At 42.2% G+C, this 17904-nt stretch overlaps 1 protein-coding gene across 1 annotated transcript in view; it reads right to left on the bottom strand.

The window, feature by feature from the left end:
* YAF2 (YY1 associated factor 2) overlaps window positions 1-16800 on the bottom strand; it is a 58970-nt gene extending 42170 nt beyond the window's left edge. Inside the window, exons 1-2 of the mRNA XM_075014575.1 lie at window positions 16487-16800; window positions 16132-16257 (exon numbers count right to left, since the gene is read on the bottom strand). Coding sequence (XP_074870676.1) covers window positions 16132-16257; window positions 16487-16512 — 152 coding nt within the window. The 5' untranslated portion in view covers window positions 16513-16800. The remainder of the gene's footprint in view (window positions 1-16131; window positions 16258-16486) is intronic.
* Between the last annotated feature and the right edge of the window lie 1104 nt (window positions 16801-17904).

Genomic DNA, 17904 nt, shown 5'->3' with positions numbered 1-17904 from the left:
ACATTATTTTACTTTAACTTTAATTGCATGCATTTCTGCAGAACCTAATCTTTTTTATAAAACTGGAAACAAAACTGCATTTTAGTAGCCTCAGTTCATGATTCAAAGTAAATGAGTACTTTTTTTAAATTAAAGTTTAGTTTTTGATAAGTCAATGTTTTCAGTCACATGTTCTAAAATCTTGTTTGTGCTTATCATGATATTTTTCCCAGTAAGAAAATGGCTGACCATGAGGGAAACAGTGTAACTGACTAAACACAAAGGGCCTGATCCTGCAAGGCAGAGTGCCTTCAACTCACTGAGGCTTTAATGGTTTTTGAAGATGCTCAATACAGCTCAGAGTGCTCTTGCAGGACCAATAAGCTCAAAAGAGCTGTCAAACAAACTCATACTGCAATGAAAAAGAAATGTAACATCCTCCCCGCACACATCCCCAACCTCATAGATCAACTTTCTAGCTATAAAGGTTTTAAGTGCAGTAAACATAAAATTTCCAGACAATGTTATTTTCAAGTTGAAGGCATTCCTTTCAGTCAATTTTACTAGATACTCATATTTTTCACCTACTCGAATAACACTCTCTATTTCTCAAAACTAAAAAATTCAAACTTCTTTTTTCCCCTTAAGACAGACTACACCAGACCTAACTACCAATTTTGCAAGTCCTTTGGGGGCAGGGTTTGTATCTATACGGGTTTTTGTATGGCGCCTAACACAACAGCATGCTGATCCTCACAGGGTGTTATTACAATATTCAGTAAGTTATTATAAAACTAGCTTTTTTCCCTAACATCACTAGAAGACTAACATGAATCCTGGCACCTCTTAAGTCAATGGAAGTTTTGCTCTAATTGCAGTGAAGCACCAACTCTCAACTTAAACCATATGGAAAGTGAATTTGAAGCTTCTAATTAAATTACAGTTTATTTTAAACTGAAGTAGAGTTACAGTGCTCAATGTTGGCAATATAATATACATATTAAGTATTCAAAAACTTTCAAAGACTGGCTCTCAAACTGTGGAGCTTCGCAAAGGTCATCAGACGGTGATGGCTGTCCTTATTTTTATCCACTAAGGATTACTGAAAAAAGCTATAATTACATTAAAATACCTTTTTAATATTGCTTTCTGTACAAGCAATTGGTTTAATCTCTACAGAGATGTAACAATCACCAATGGAAGAAGAGGTGTTCTGGATATTCTGATGGGAGGGACAGCAGCTTATGACTAAATCTCCCTACAAAGATGTAGCCCACAACATACAAATGTTTGAGAACCCCAAATGTATGAAACTATGTTTACCTGCTAATGTTACATAACCACTACTGCTAATGACCACATACACACACGTCTTGTAAGAAATCAGTCTTCTGTAGTTGCACATCAGGACAGTGCCTGATAAGAGCATCTTCAACATGCAGTGATTTACTTATCTCAGGGGTCTGCCACCTGCAGCTTCAGAGCCGCTCGCAGCTCTTTAAGGGCTTCTTTGTAGCTCCCAATGTTATAACTGCAAAGTAAAAAAACCTGCTCCTGATTATTTTTGATAAACGGAAAATATCTAAAAGCTCAACAGTAAACAACTCATATCTAAACAGAAAACCATGTGTCATCTCCAAATGCTGGGTAACTCCCCCTTTAATATGTGCAATGCATTGTGGGATATTATACTGTATCTGTGTTTTGATCATGTTGTTAATAAAGTCCTATTCACATGCATTGTGGCTCTTGAATTAGAGGTTTGGTTTTTTTAAACAAATTTGAAAAAAAAAGCTCTTGTTTTGGTTGCCAATCCCTGACTTAACTAATCCAAATGATTTTCTTCCCTTTTGAGTCTCATTACCATCATTTCCATCATATGCCATATTACTAAGGGCAAGTCACATTGGTTATGCAAATTATATAACAGTCCTGACAATGCAAACAATGGACTAGTGGTCTGAATGGTGCTGTGGAACTCATAGTAGACCAAAGCAAGCCATACACCTAACACATACAGATTGGACTGTTAGCCTATACTTACTACATTAAAACAGACAAAATCCTAACCTCCAAACTGCCTCATATTTCCAACACCTTACGATTCCGTGCTATTTTGTTGTATGAAATATTTACTGGATTTCCAGCAATTGTTTTTCTATAAAAGCTGAGTCAATTAGAACAGACTTACAAGTCCCATATGGTTTTATCAGTCACTGTATAAATATGCAGAAAACTACCCCTTGAGGCAGTGTCCCTATTTAATCATTCCCTTAAAGCACATACTGCCCTATTTTCCAGATGGCATTTAATAGATGAGGCCAGCAAACCTCCTGCAGGGGACTGGTACACTGCACAACAGTCCAGAGCCGAGAAAGAAATAACCATTTCAGAAGCTCTAGAAAACCCACGGATCTATTTTAAAAAGCAGCAACATAATGTTATTTTCTGTAACTCAGGTAAAAATTTTAATTTCTCATATATTGGTATTACAACTGATTTCCTCCTCCCTGGCAAAAAGTATTTTTGTATGGTCCATTCATATGAAGCAAAGTGATGTTTATTTCAAATGTTTTCTAACTAGAAAGGAATTTAGATTCAAATAATAAATACTGGAATACACTTGTTAGAAAAACAAACAAAAAGGAGCACAGCTCTCAGACAGTGACTATTTATTAGAAAAACAGGAGGCAAAATGGAAGGGGTGGGAGGGTCAGAAAGCTCCACTTCCATCATAACATCCCCTTAGGAGAAAGTCTTTGGGAGTTTGCAGATGAGGCAGCTGGTACAGTCTTTTAAGACCCCCCAATCTATGGGATTCATAGGAATGTGACCTCTCCCAACACACACACACAGGCCGTGTCTACACTAGCCCAAAACTTCACAATGGCCGTGCAGATGGCCATTTCGAAGTTTACTAATGAAGCTCTGAAATACATTTTCAGCGCCTCATTAGAATACCCGCAGCTGCGGCACTTCAAAATTGATGCGGCTCGCCGCTGCGTGGCTCGTCCAGACGGGGGTCCTTTTTGAAAGGACCCCAGCAACTTCAAAATCCCCTTATTCCTATCTGCTGTTAGGAATAAGGGGATTTCGAAGTTGCCAGGGTCCTTACGACAAGGACCCCTGTCTGGACGAACCCCACAGCAGCGAGCCACATCACTTTCGAAGTGCCACGGCTGCCAGCATTCTAATGAAGCGCTGAATATGTATTTCAGCGCTTCATTAGTAAACCTCACAATGGCCATTTCGAAGTTTTGGGCTAGTGCAGACATAGCCATAGGGTTTAACTTCAGAGGCACAATTACTGTTGCTCCCAGTAGGGTTAATATTAGGTATAAACATCAATCACTTTCCTAGAGAGAAGGAGAAGAGAACGTGGACAATGTTTCTCTCTCTTCAGTTCTCAGTGTGGAGTTACAGAAGACCAGGAGAAGCTGATGCCACAGAAGCAGCACTTGTCAATTTCTCTGTCCCTCTACTACCCCCAGCAGATACAAGCTCTTCTGCTCAGAAACCATAACGGGCAGGATGACTCTATATTTGTAAGCAGCATTTTTGGGTTTGGTTTGTGGGGGGTTTTTTTGGCTGAAGCAGTAAAGCTGAGCTCTCATCTGTTTTTTAGGAGTGGGAGTTCTACTTTGGAAATGAATGACTGATTCAGATGCTCTTTTTCTACTGGAAGAAGAATAATCTTTGTGTTCAAATTATGGAAGAGCCAGATAATATGGAATATTGAAGTTTAAGGACAAGTCTATTGCTTTCAGATGAAAGCCAGAGGGATGGAGGAGTTTTCTAGATGATGGTACCTTTCTGAAACCTTTCAAGAATGATTGCGCAAGCTGGCCAAGTTTCCCATTAGAAGATGCTATAGGAGATGTCTACCTACTAATATCACCACCATCTTATCTAAACTCAATTTCGCTCAAGTATGCATTCAACACTCTATGTTTCAGACCATGCAACAGCAGAAGAGGATCAGCGATAGGAGCTAGGCATCATCAGCCTTTTGGTAACACAAACATCAATCAAGTCTATTAACCTCACGTGCACATTTTTTTTTAAAAATAGAACTAAATTACATTAAAAACATACCACACAGGTGAAAGAGTGAAGGATAACACAGAAGAGCCAGTATCATTAGGATGCTAGAATCAGCAGGACCCAGAACAGGCCTCTTAGAAGCACTCTAGGAATAAACTACCAAGTTTATTTTTAATACATTGCAATGCCAAAGTGACAGATGCCTTACAAATAACTAAGATACATCAACAGGATTCAGCACAACCCTGATGTGGAGAAGAACATAAAACTGGTCACCGATAAAGTTTCACATATGCAAAGATGAGGCAGTGGTAAACAGCAGAGAAAAACAACAGGACAGTAATACAGAATGACCCAAATTGCTTGGTAAACTGAGTGCAAGCAAACAACATGCTTTTTAATGCAGCTAAAAGTAAATGTATACATTTTGGACCAAAGATCATAAGCCATACTCACAAGATGGGGGATGCTACCCTGGGAAACGGTGACTGAAAAATATTTGGGGATCGTGGTAAATCATCAGGAGAATACGAATTCCAGTGCAATGCTGGGGCCAAAGGAGCTAATGTAATCCCTAGGTACAAAAAGAATGGAATCTGGACAAGTACAGAGGTTATTTTACTTCTGCATTTTGCACCACTGCTGCAACACTGTGTCCAGTTCCGGTACTCGCAATTCAAGAAAAAAGAATGATTAAAGGATTAGACAACATGCCTTAACTTACAAACAAAGATGGAAACAGTTCAATCTATTTAGCTTAAAAAGAAGGTTAATGGGCATCTTGATTATTGTCTATAAGTACTCACACAGGAAACAAATATTTGATAATAGGGCTCTCCAACCTTGCAAGCGGATGTCCAATGGCTAGAAGATAAAGCTCAACAAATCCAGGCTTGAAACAAGGCATGAATTTTTAACAGAAAGGCTATGTCTACGCTTTCCCCCACAACACTTCATTCGTAATCTTCCATCACCCTAGTTACCATGCCCCCTTCGAAGAAGGGGGCAAGGGTAGACAGTAATTAACCACTGGAACAATTTACCAAGGGATGTGATGGATTCACAATTTTTAAATTAAGTTTCAATTTGTTTAAGATACGCTCTAGTTCATAAATAACTATTGGGGGGAATTTCTCTGGCTTTGTGCTATACATGTACACTAGGTGATCATAGCGGTGTCTTCTGTCTTCAAGTCTATAAATCCCTCCTACCCAGTACATAAATCCCTCCTACATCAGACTTAAATGTACTCTTTGGGAAACCCACCTAACAACTACGTAAGAAGAGAGTCGACAAACACTTGGAGTATTTGGATCGAGAAGGCTACGAACAACAATAAGAGATTTTTCCAATTACTCTGACTTCATCAATGCCAGTCATAACACGGATAGGGAGGAAAAAACCTTTCCCTTGACAGAGTGTGAAGTAATCTGATTCTTATCATCATAGTTCATGTTCTCACAGATAGTCAAGGTGTCAGAGAAAGTTACATAAGCTTCACTTCACACTCTACAACACAAAGCAGGTTTGTCATCAAAACCAGCAGCTTCTGTGACTTGATTTCAGATGAAACCACTAACCTAGTTTGCATCAAACAGACATAGTTGTATGATATAGTTCATGTGGTACCAGCACAATTTTAAATTTAAATGCAAATGAAATGTTTGGTTTCCTTATTTTAAACAAGCACAGGAGAAATCAGATGATTACATAAAACAAAAATCAACATATCAAGTTCATAATTTTAAAAAAAAAACATTTTGCAGAAGAACATGGGTTGAAATTTATCTGTCAGGTTAAGATATCAAATACCTTTAACACTCACACAAACAATTACAAAAAACAGGCTATAAATATTTTTTTCAAGCTTGCTCTTGTGTCAAATCAGCTACAACGGGGTTCAGCAAGCCCTGCCAAGCATGCCAAGAGCCAAATTAGTGGCATGCAGCATGAGTTCAACCCCATCCCTCTGAAGGGGAGATGCCAAAGCCAGAGCCCCTGACGCAGAGGCAGGACCCTACCAGGGTACAGGACTGGGGCCTCACTGTATCCCCTGCTGCAGTACAGGGCAGAGACAGGAGCCCTTGCCATGGAGGTCAGAGCTGGGAGTGTATAGGAGCAGCACAGGGCCAGGTTCTTTAGCAGACCATGGGGCCAGGCCCCTGAAGAAGAGCCCCCTCCGCAAGGCCAAGGCTAGAGCTCAGATCACGTGGGAGCGCAGAGGCGGGCCTCCTGCTGGAGTGCAGGGCCAGGCTGCTGCTGCAGAACCTCTGCTGCAGAGGCCAGAGCTGGGACCACACGGGGCTGGGACCCCGCAGGTATGCAGAAACATGATGCCAGGGCCATACAGGAGTCCAGGGCTGGGCCACCCACTATGAAGTGAACATGAGGCTGGATGCCCCCACTGCGGAGCCACTGCTTCTAGCAGGGAGGCAGGGCAAGGGTCTTCTGTCCTGCAGGAAGGCAGGTCTTGGGGCTTTAGACCAATGGGAGGCTCAGGGCTTCAGCTCCGCTCCTGCTGAAGCCACCAAACACAGTAGGTGTCCCCCACACAGCTGATGACCTGAGCCCTCCCTCTTCCCAACCCAGATGTCACCAATAAATCTTCTCTTTTTAAATTGTTGAAACATCAATTTATTTCCTTAGCTATATGCACTGCTATGGTATGACTATAATGCCAAGCATTCAAAACTCAATTATCCTACCAATGCATTTGTATTTGACGTCCATGCTCCATCCTGACCTGTTAAAAAGGAAAACTCCCCCCCAGTGTCCAAATGGTAAAGCTCTGAATCTTAATTTATTTATTAATGAAGCCGTTGTAAGTAAGACTATTAGTGACTTAAAAAGTATCACCAGCAGTTGGACCATATATAGAGGTCAAATTTCAGCACTCCACCTCAGAAAGGTTGTCTTCCCATAAAAAAGAGCTAACAGTGTTCAAAATAAAGATGACACCCATGATAGTACAAAACCTCCCCTTCATTTGTCTATTTCAGCAAAAAAACCCACCAAAAACAAAAGCCAAACATACCACCTTTCTGAAGTTCAAAGTTCACACTACCTTTTTGATTTAAAAAAAAAAATCAACATTGTGATGTACAGATTTAACAAAGGTCATTTAAATCTTAAGAGCCCAGTTCAGTATTTCTGACTCGTAATGGTTATGTATAGAATGAGAGGAAACTATTAACTTATTATCAAAAATGAAATTATCTTGAGGAAAAGCTGAGTATATTAAAAGACCAATGTCATAAGCAGTCATATACATTTATAAATGAATTACAGAGACAACGGAATTTGGCTTCACTTTCAACACTTGCAAATATTTCTTTTTTCAAAAACTGACGTGCACACAAACGCATGCCATTTTGACTCTTCAACACACTATGCTTGATTCAGTCACGTTTTTTGTAAACTCAATACGGCAGCCAATTTCTCTCTCCCACCAAAGAAATTCAAATCTAGATAGCGGAACACAAGAGTCATTAATAAGCTGCTGTAAACCAGACATGTTAAAACTCAGATGTGTGAGATATGTTCCAGCCATCAGCACTGAGAGGCATTCAAAAGAAATAAACATACTGGATTTGATCACATGTAATTAATTTGTGACAGTAACTATCCAGATGGCACATGACCAAACATATTTCACATATTTTATGAAGAAAAATGACCTTGAAAAACAACTTTAAAAACATTTATAATTTTTCAAATATAAAACCTCTTCAGAGTTCCAAATGGAAATCTGTATCTCACATTTGCAAGTTTACCAGAAACAGTCTAGTCTTTTAAAAATACATGCAGAAATTTAATGGCCCAGATAATAGAATCACAGAGCCTCTGCTAGGGAAGGAAAGTGAAGAACAAATATCTGGAAGTGGGGAGAAAGAGTTTCAAAGAAAGCCTCATTTCCTGACCCATTTGTGCACCACCGTTAATTCAGTGATGTCTTTTGCCTTGCTCAGAATCACACAGGGTGGAAAAGGAAACCCTGTATCTGAGAGAGCATAACAGAGCATAAGATACTACAGTTGTGTCACCTTTCTTCCATCATATTCTCATTTCAACAGTTGAATTTGTGGGGGCTGCACCTCTATGCCTCTAGACCAAGGGTCAGGAACCCCCAGCACATGTGCCAAGAGTGGCACACCAGCCGATTTTCATCGGCACTCAAGGCAGGAGCTCAGCCCCCACCTCTTCTTCCTCATACAGCCGGGAGTTTGCTCAAAGCCATGCTGCTTGTAAATTAACAGAAGACCAGCTAATGCTACCAACCATCACCTAAATGGTTGCCCAATGCATTTTGAAGAGTTTTACATTTTATAATAGTGTCAGATGACACAGACACACACACACATTCAAATCAAGAGAAGAATTTTGCTTTCTCTCTTACAACAGGTTTTGAGGGATACTCTCTGACCATTAAGATGGTGTTGTACTGATGATGGCCTGAGGATAGCAGACACATAAGGTGACTGAGGTCATCTTTATAGGACCACCTTCTGCAAGTGAAAGACAAGATTTTGTGCTTACCAAGAGCTCTACTTCAGGTCTGTGACATTTGTTTCTTTCACCAACACAAGCTGACCCAGTAAAAGGTATTATCTGATCCAGTAAAATATGTAGTTTATTAAATTCTCTGAAAACTGACAAACAGAGTAAGGCAGAAATCCACTCACTTTTACAACTGGAAAACGTAGCATGAAAGGTTCATAACCGTTTGACGTTTCCCTTTCCGAAATCATAAACACAATTCATTTTACACACTATCAATAATTTAAAGCTAGTTTTGGGGGGAGGGGGGCAAAACGCACTTAAAATTCATTTTAACCAATCTACATAGTTATTTATATATAGGAAGACAGATCATCTCTATTCTTGAATTTATTTTACTTAAGTCTACTTAATTTTGTGTTCTAGCACTGAATTACCATATAATAATTGAAAATATCATATTCAGCATTGTTATAGCTTACATCTAGAATGAAGATCTTAGTAACTCTTGGTAAGACTGCAGCTTCTACTGCCACTTAAGTTTCTTTTGCTAACAGGATTAATTGATAAGGTATAATAAATAATAAAAGTGCATTAAATAAGTATGTTCTCATGCTAATGCGCAAAAAGCCCTACAGTTGCACAGTTGTTGGTTTTATAAAATTACCCATCCTTTAGTGCATGTTCTAGCCCGTGAGTAATCAACAGGCAGACTGCAGTTTTGACCAAGCCACAAAATCTTACTTGCTTATGAACAGTAAGGGTGTGGAGTTACTATTGTTTTCTCCGTAGTCTGGATCCTGACTATACCTTGAACAAGAAATGTGGACCTTGACAAAAAAAATAATGGATTACCTCTGTTCTAATCTCTAATAATAAAACTGTGGTTTATCCAGCACAATGCAAGAAACAGATCAATTTCCTTTGGGTTTGCACAGCTTTGTAAACAATTTGCAGTTTAGAAGCAAGATGAAATCTTTTACTAAATTCAAAGCACGCAATACTGCTAATTTAAAGATCAGTTTTGGGAACAATAAGCCCTAAAGCATAATTTTAGATATATACTTAAAAAAAACCCAAATTTATATATCAGTGGTTTTCAAGATTTTTTCATTTGTGAATCCCTAAAAAAATTCAAATTGAAGTGTAAACCGCTTTGAAAACCTTAGATGTAGCCTGCAGACAATAAAACATTATACTGCAATTCTGCTGTTTTTACACTCCTGAAGAATGCTACTTGAAATTACAATAAATTATGAGTTTCAGACTTTCACCTATTTACTTACACATACTTTTAAGGGAGTTCAATATAAAGAAATCCACCTGGTAAATGAAGCCTCTAAAAGTTTTGAAAAAATAATTAAAATAATGTTATTCACACAGCTAAGCACCTGAAACTTAGCAAAGCCAGATTTATAGTTGCCCATGCAATCGTAATTGTGCCCCTTACGTGGTTTACCCTGTGCAATGCATGAAACAAGGGATCAAAATAGTAGATGGGCAGAAGTGGGGAACATAGCAGGACTAAGATTGTACGAGTAACCCTACATCCCACTTTTTTTTTTTTTTTAAAACTTTGAGCACTTGACATTGCAACACTATTTTAACATGCTTTGGTTGGCTCATACTATTTCCTTAGGGATTTTATTTGGATTCAAAAAGAAAAAGGTAAATTAAAATTGTAGTAAGTATAATTTCAACAAGTCCCTCATAAAGCATTTTCACCAATGCTTGAATCCTACCTATTCAGCATTGAATCCTAATTATCCTGTGCTTTACTCCCAATGGCAGCTGTGCACTGCCTGAACAGCTGGAGCTTGTGCGGACCCAGGACTCCCACACCCTCAGCGCAGGAAAGCAGCAGGCAGAATAAAGCTGCTGGTGGGCAACAGACCCAGATTTTCAGGAAATGTACTGGCTGTTTGGGGAGCGGAAGCAGGGCATGTGCTTCCTGAGACCCTGGACCTGGCATGTGCCTACGGGATCCCCAGGTACCACCCGAGCTGTCCACTCCCCACACCCAGAGACCAACAAGTACCCTGCCCCGGGCCCCCCCAGCACCCTGGTCCTGCCCCCTACCTCCTGGCCAGACACCTGCCCCCAGCTTTCTCCTAGTTTTCACCCAAATTCTGCACCCCATCCCTATCCTACTCATTGGCAGCCCAGCCCCGCACATTGGATCCCTCATTTTTGGCTCCATCTCAGAGTGTAGAGAGGCCCACAAATTCCACTAACCCTGGAACCCCAGAAGAATTCATCTGGCCTGAGACACTGAACCTCAGTCCTATCTGCCCTCCCCCCATGGTTCTGGAGTGCCCAGGGAAGGGAGGTGTCTCATTTGAGGTCATATTAGCGGGGCTTGGAGGGGTCTGTTTGTTTTTTTCTGGCATCTCACTTGTGTGATCCCTGACTTATTTTTCCATGGGTCAGTAACCCTGATCCAAAACAGGTTCCCTGCCCTTCCCATAAATAAAAACAGGGCTGAAATGTTTGCATTGTACGTATTTTATTTAAAAATTAAGCCTGGCCAACAAGCCCCCATCTGGCCACAGCATAACACCACCTCTGCATCCCCAGACACACCTCAATCCTGAGCCAATCACTAGAACCCCCTGCCCTGAGCCTCTCACATCCCCTGTCTTATGCCACAATGCTACTACACAATCCACACTGCAAATCTGTGTGCTGAACCCATCACACTCACAACCCCGCTGTCCTGAGCCCCTCATACACCCAGCCTGACCTCCTGCACCCTCACATCCACAAGCCTGTGGTTTGCTCAAGACTCCAACACTCCACCGGACCCCAACACTCTCTAACCTGGAGCCCCCTCCCTGAGCCAGCAGCCCCTTCTCTGCCTCTTCCTGCACCCAAATTTCCTCCCAGAGCTTGTACCTTTCACCCCTTCCCACACCCAAATCCCTCATTCCCACCCTGGAGCCTGTACTGCCTGTCTCGAATCAGAGAGAGTGAGTAAGGACTGGGGACAGCAAATGATGATGAAGGGAATGGAGAGGGTGGGGCCTCAAGAAAGAGGTGGGGTCTTGGAGCTTGTCCTGACATCTTAAAAGTGATCTTGGGTGTAAAAAGACTGGAGACCACTGCCATATTAATTTTTTTAAATTTCAAATTTCATACTACAAAATATGATGGCGGGGGTTGACATGCAGGGGTACAAACTGATTTTTTTGTTAAAAGGTGGGTTGCATGATGGTAAAGAAGAGATGGCGGGGCATGAGGATTTCTCAAAAATCAAAAAGGGGGCATAGTTTGGGAACCACTGGTCTAGCAAACATGACCCATGAGGAACAATTGACAGAATTGAGTTTGTTTACTTTGGAAAAGGGAAGACTGAGAAGGGGACATGAGAATAGCTTTCAAGCACCCAAGAGGCTACTGCAAAGAGAAGGGAGAAAAATGATTCTCCTTAACTTCTGAGGATAGGATAAGAAGCAATGGGGCTAAATTCCAACAGGAAAGACTTAAGTTGGACATTAGGAGAAACTTCCCAGCTGTCAGGGTGCTTAAGCATTGGAATAAATTGCCTAGGGAGATTGTGGAATCTCCATCACTGGAGATATTTAACAACAGGCTGGATAAACATCTATCAGGGATGATCTGAATGGTACTTGGTCCTGCCATGAGTGCAGAGGACTGGACTCAATGACCTCATGAGGACCCTTCCAGTTCTAGCTGTCTATGAGGGCCCGGTCTTTTAAATGTTTTTATGCTCTGTCATTTCAGCATGCTTGCTACAATTTCCCTGAGCAATGCAAGTGACAGAAAGTAATGATTTTCTCCTCTTGAGATCACAGCAAAACTGAGCATAATTTCATGGGACAAATAAAAATGCACTTAATCTAACTGAAGGCTTCTTCTCTCTCTAAATTTCAAGGGCCTGGCAGAAATAAAAGTTTCAGAGCTTCAAAGAGATCAGAGTCATATTTTATAATGGAAGGTATTAGTCAAACTAAATATAGAGATCACTACCAGTTCTTTCTATAAAGCAGTATCTTGGGGCTCTATTCAGTTTTATTTAAACAAGATTTCTACTGAAAATTTCTATTGAGTGAAAGATTTGGTTGCGTAAGACATGATGAATATTGTCTTATATAGTTGCATACAGCATCCTTCATCCAGAAAGTTCTCAGAATATTTTACAAATGACACATAAAGAAATCACTTCATTGTGCCCTGAAATGCAGTTCCCTGTACAGTAGAACACAATAAATTATCAGCACTTAACTATAAACAACACAGGCTAGAAAGTTAACAAAAATAGCTTATCTACAGGAGGAATTTAGGTCACAAAATGAGATACATAAAATGGAATATTGTCCAAAATTTTTGGATTTTTAACTTACAGCCAAGACCTTCACATTACGTCTTAGCCAAATGAGAGTATATTGAATCCTGGCACCATGCTAAGGCACTGGTTTAGTATTAAAGGGGAAGGGGGCGGAGAGTGCTACCTAGTGAATCACACAATTTTCTGCAGCATCCAGGGAGGTCTCCCATACAAGCAGCATCCAATTTAATCATGTAAGATGACAATGCCACAAAGTTAATTTTACTCCATGATATAATCTGCTGTGATTATTAACTTTATTATAGTTCAAAATATGAAAATATAGTGCAAAACCTCTTATTTAATTTTTACTTAATTGTTTAAATAACCATAATCAGTGTCTAACAGCATAAAAAAAATCACACCTTTATGGAAATATGGAAAAAATTATCCTACAGTGAAAACATGCAAGCATGAAAAGACTGAAAATATGTAATATACTATTAATAGCATGCACTTAATATTTATACTATTAAGATTCAAAGTCTTATTTTCATCTGACCTCCAGTGGCACAAGGTCTACCAGCACAAACCCAAATTCAGGATTAGGCTTAATTTGTGTGCACAAATATAAGTGGGCATGTGATTCAACTGTCTGTACATATGACTGGCATAAGTAAATCCAGGACTTTGCACACATGGAGATGTAAACTCAATTTAGAAGGTTGGTTATGAAAATGTGACTAAGTCAGTGGTGAGCAACTCACCGCCCATTAGGATTCTATGTGGGTTCCATTACACATTTTCTTTACCGTTGCCAACTTGAGGGTTGCTAGATTGCACTGGTTTGCACCCACATAGTTTTTCTTCCTACCATTATTGCTAAAGAGATGTGCACTTAAACAAGAGCACATGAACTGAGGTGCATGCTGACGCACACAACATTGACTATGAGAGCCATGCGCTCCTCCTTCTCCATCCAACGAAAGCACTGTTACAGTTCAATCGACACACCCTACTAACTACAGGTATGTAAACACAGCTAGCAAAATTACCAGCCACTCATGAAGCCCAGTCACTAGCCTAGATTTCCTGTCTCTGCTCTAAGTCTTATGGCAAGAAAACCATACTTCTAACCAGTAACATTTAATTAAGTTTTAAGTGGAAGAACAAACATCCATGAATCTACTGAAACCCTGCACAGGAGAATCTCACACTGAACAAGGAAAAATAATAGTAGGTTTCTCTTTCTTTTTAAAATACTGTAAAATAAAGCAATTATACCACTGGTTTACGCTAACTGCCACTCTAGTCAGTAATGCCACCTGTAGACTCCCAACTGATTGTTTTAGTGCAATAAAACACCATTTTGACTCAGTCCTTAATGAAGGCTAAGAAAAGCTACCATCTTCACTTGTATTAAACTCGGGGAATTCTGCTTGCAGTCTTACAGCACTGTACATTTTTGAGGGATACTCTGTGATCATTAAGATGCTGTTGTACCCAGGCTGGTATGAGGATAAATAAGGTGACTGAGGTAATCTTCATAGGATCAACTTCTGCTGGTGAAAGAGACAGCCTTTTGTGCTTACCAAGAGCTCTTCCTCAGGTCTGGGAAGCTTGTTTCTTTCACCAACAGAAGCTGACCCAGTAAAAGACGTACAGCTTATTAAATTCTCTGCAAACTGACAGACGGTGTTAAGCAGAAATCTAGTCTCATTTTTACAACTTGAAAACATAGTATGAAAGATTCACAATCTCTTGACATATTTACTTGACTGCTATTATAAACACAATTCATTTTACAAACTATCATTAATAAATTTAAAGATAGTTTTGGGGGAAAAAACCACTTAAAATAATTTAACCAATCTACAGAGTTATTTATACAGAGAAAGACAAATCAATCTCTATTCCTGAAGTTATTTTACTTAAGTCTACTTAATTTTTATATTCTAACACTGAGTTACCATATAATCACTGCAAATATCATATTCAGCATTGTTATGCCTTATGTCTGGTATGAAGATCTTAGTAACTCTTGGTAAGACTGCTATTTCTATTGCCACTTAAAATTCCTCTGCCAACAGGATTAACTGATGAGGTATAATGAACAAATAAAAGTGCATTAACTAAGTATGTTCTTATGCTAATGTGCAAAAGACTCTACAGTTACACACTTATTGGTGTTACAGAATTATCCATCCTTTAGTGCACGTTCTAACCTATGAGGAATCAATATGCAGACTGCAGGCCAGACGCTTTTGACCAAGCCACAAAATCTTATTTACTCATTAAGGGTGGGGATTGTTATTGTTTTCTCTGTAGTCTGGGTCCTGACTATACCTGGAACAAGAAATGTGTACCTTGACAAAAAATAGTGGATTATTTCTGGTCTAACCTATAATAATAGAACTATACAAACAGGTTGGATCTTGGGATGTTTCTGAAATAGTTCTACAAGAAAAGGTTGTTCTGGGAAGTCTCTGATTTTCAGACAGACTTCAAGGTAAAACAAAACTCAACAAATTTACATTCCTTTTGAAAACAATGGTAGCAGTGGATTAGCTCTGTAGAGAGGCATTCTCTAAGGTGGGGTTTAACATTAACTGTCCAGTTTATGTTAAAGATAAAAAAAATGAAGAAAATTTAGGGATTTTTTGATTGTTTTTGAAGAAATGGAAGAAAAAACCTACAATAATACGAGCTAATGCTTCAAGTAAAATCATATAAAGGTGTCCCAGACCTGTCTCTCCCACAATGAAAAAAATTAAAGTTTAATGCACTGTACTTGGTACAGATAATTATTCCCAAACTTTTGTTTATAAAAGCACCCCATTTTATGCTGCACAAAATTATTTTCATAAATAGAGGAGTAACTCTACAGGCATTATTACAGAAAATGTATCGTTGCATCTCATTTATTAGTGTAACATACAACAGGAAACCTGCTTGGATACATAAACACATTAATCCAAGTCCTACAAGATGTTAATCAAAACCCGGGAGCCCCTTGTACTGAAGGGAACTCACCTTCTCTCCCCTTTCAGATGATTTCGTGGCTGAATCAGCTAGTGCCTGGACGCCTATTCTGCTAGTTTTATAAAGGCAAATTGCCTCGCCGCTGGCAGAGCCAAAGGGTTAAGGGACTCTGGCATCAAACACTGCAGCATTTCTGGTCCCTGTCCCTGCAGCCCATGGGGGGCGACGGGGTCCCCCATAAATCTGACCTAGTTCCTACAGCAGCAGCCAGCTCCCTGGCGCGCCGGCGGCCGGGCCGGGCCGGGCCGGGCCGAGCCGAGCCGTGGGGGCCGGACACTCACCGGGTGGAGGTGCCCTTCCTAACATCGCACATCATGCACTTGAAGGCCTCGGCGCTGTTCCGGAAGGTGCACACGCTGCAGTCCCAGTAGCCCTCGTCCGAGGAGGGTTTCGGCTGCCGCTTCGGCCTGCAACACACACAAGCGGGGCGGAGGGGGACAGGCCGGGCGGCGGGTCAGGCCCGGCTCTCAGCTCAGCTCAGCTCAGCTCAGCCCGGCCCGGCCCGGCCCGGCCCCCGCGGCCGCCATGGCCGCTGCACGGCCGAGCCGGCTCGCCGCTGCTCCCGGGCCGGGCCAGGAGGCGCCGCTAATCCAGGGCGCGGGCGCCGCCGGCACCAGGCCCCCGCGCCGCCCTTACCTGGTCGGGCTCTTCTTGTCTCCCATGCCGGCTGCAGGCGCGTCCCCGGCCCGGCCCTTTGTGTGTTTGTAAATACGGAGGAGCGCGGGGGGCCCTGGCTCGAGCGGGGAGGAGGAGCCGCCGCCGCAACCTCCAGCTGTCGGGGAAACTCCGGCTCCCGCTGCCGCCCGCCGCCCCCTCCTCCCTCACGTGTCCCCCCGCCGCCAACCAGAGCGCGCCCGCCCGCAGCCCTCCGCGCCCCAGGCAGCGCGCGGCGGCAGGTTCGCATCTGCTGGCGGCGGCGGCGGCGGCGGCCGGAGGGGAGCGGGCGGGGCGCTGCTGAGGCGGCGGGGGCAGCCGGGGTTCCGCGCCGCCGGGCGGGGTCGCCCTCTGGCGGCCCACGCCGGGGAGGCGGGGACAAGTGTGTGCGCCGGGCCAGCCGCCTCCTCCCGCTAGGCCGGCTGCGGGTCCCCGGCCCGCAGGGAGTGACGGCGTCGGGGTCCCCCGGCCATTGTGTTGTCTCCTGCGCCTGTAACAGCTTGCCGAGCAGCACATGGCGAGCAAGCTGCCAGGCGGGCTGGGAGACAGATCCCCTCGGCAGCGATGACATATGTATTTCATACAGGTCGTGCCTGTTTTGATATCTTGCAGATGCAGCCTGCGTGCGCTGAAGTGCATGGCAGAACCGCTCTCCTGTTACATGGGAATCCGTGTCATCCCACCGAGGATGATATGTGAGTTACACGCGAGGCAACAGGGTGCCCGATCCTTATAAAGACTTGCCTTTCATCTCTTGGGAGTGCACCGCTTCCTGTGTGCCGGAGAGCTGGCCTCATTTCTCAGCGCCAGTCTGGAAAACTGTTTCCCCAGTATGAATACGAACCATGCTCAGAGGTAGTGCAGAATGAGGCAAAGCACTTTGTCCACAGATTAGGCCACGTGGACGCTGGCTCTTGGTCTGATTTCACTGCCAGTTCAAGACCTTGGGCAGGGATGTCTAAGATTTTTGGTGCGCTAGGCCAGGGATGTGTAAATGGGGGGGCAGGTATGAAATTTTTAAGGATGGGGCATCAGGATCAGATGGTGGGTCTCAGACTCATCCATCCCATTTTAAATGTTGAAATATGTTACGGTTTTATGTATGTGTGTTTGCATTTATATACCAGTTAACTTTTTTTATATTCTACATACTTGTTTTCTGACACATACCAAAAGGTTTTTTTTTTCCCCATATGAACGTAACTGAAATTTCCATCAGTCTGGATTACATTACACAGGGTGGAAGAGGCCCTGCTAATCGCAGAGACAAAAAGTGGGGCCCAACAAAAAGTTTGCTCACCCCTTCCCTACACATGTGCCCCCTCCCTGGGCAGCAAGTCCATCAGATGGGGGTGTACTCTGAGCTCCCCATTTGATTTTGGGAAGAAGGGGCTTTCAGA

This window comes from Carettochelys insculpta, chromosome 1, assembly GCF_033958435.1.
Source record: "Carettochelys insculpta isolate YL-2023 chromosome 1, ASM3395843v1, whole genome shotgun sequence".
Lineage (NCBI taxonomy): Eukaryota > Metazoa > Chordata > Testudines > Carettochelyidae > Carettochelys > Carettochelys insculpta.
Note: the sequence above shows the minus strand (reverse complement) of the source record. Positions and strands in the feature narration are given on the sequence as shown.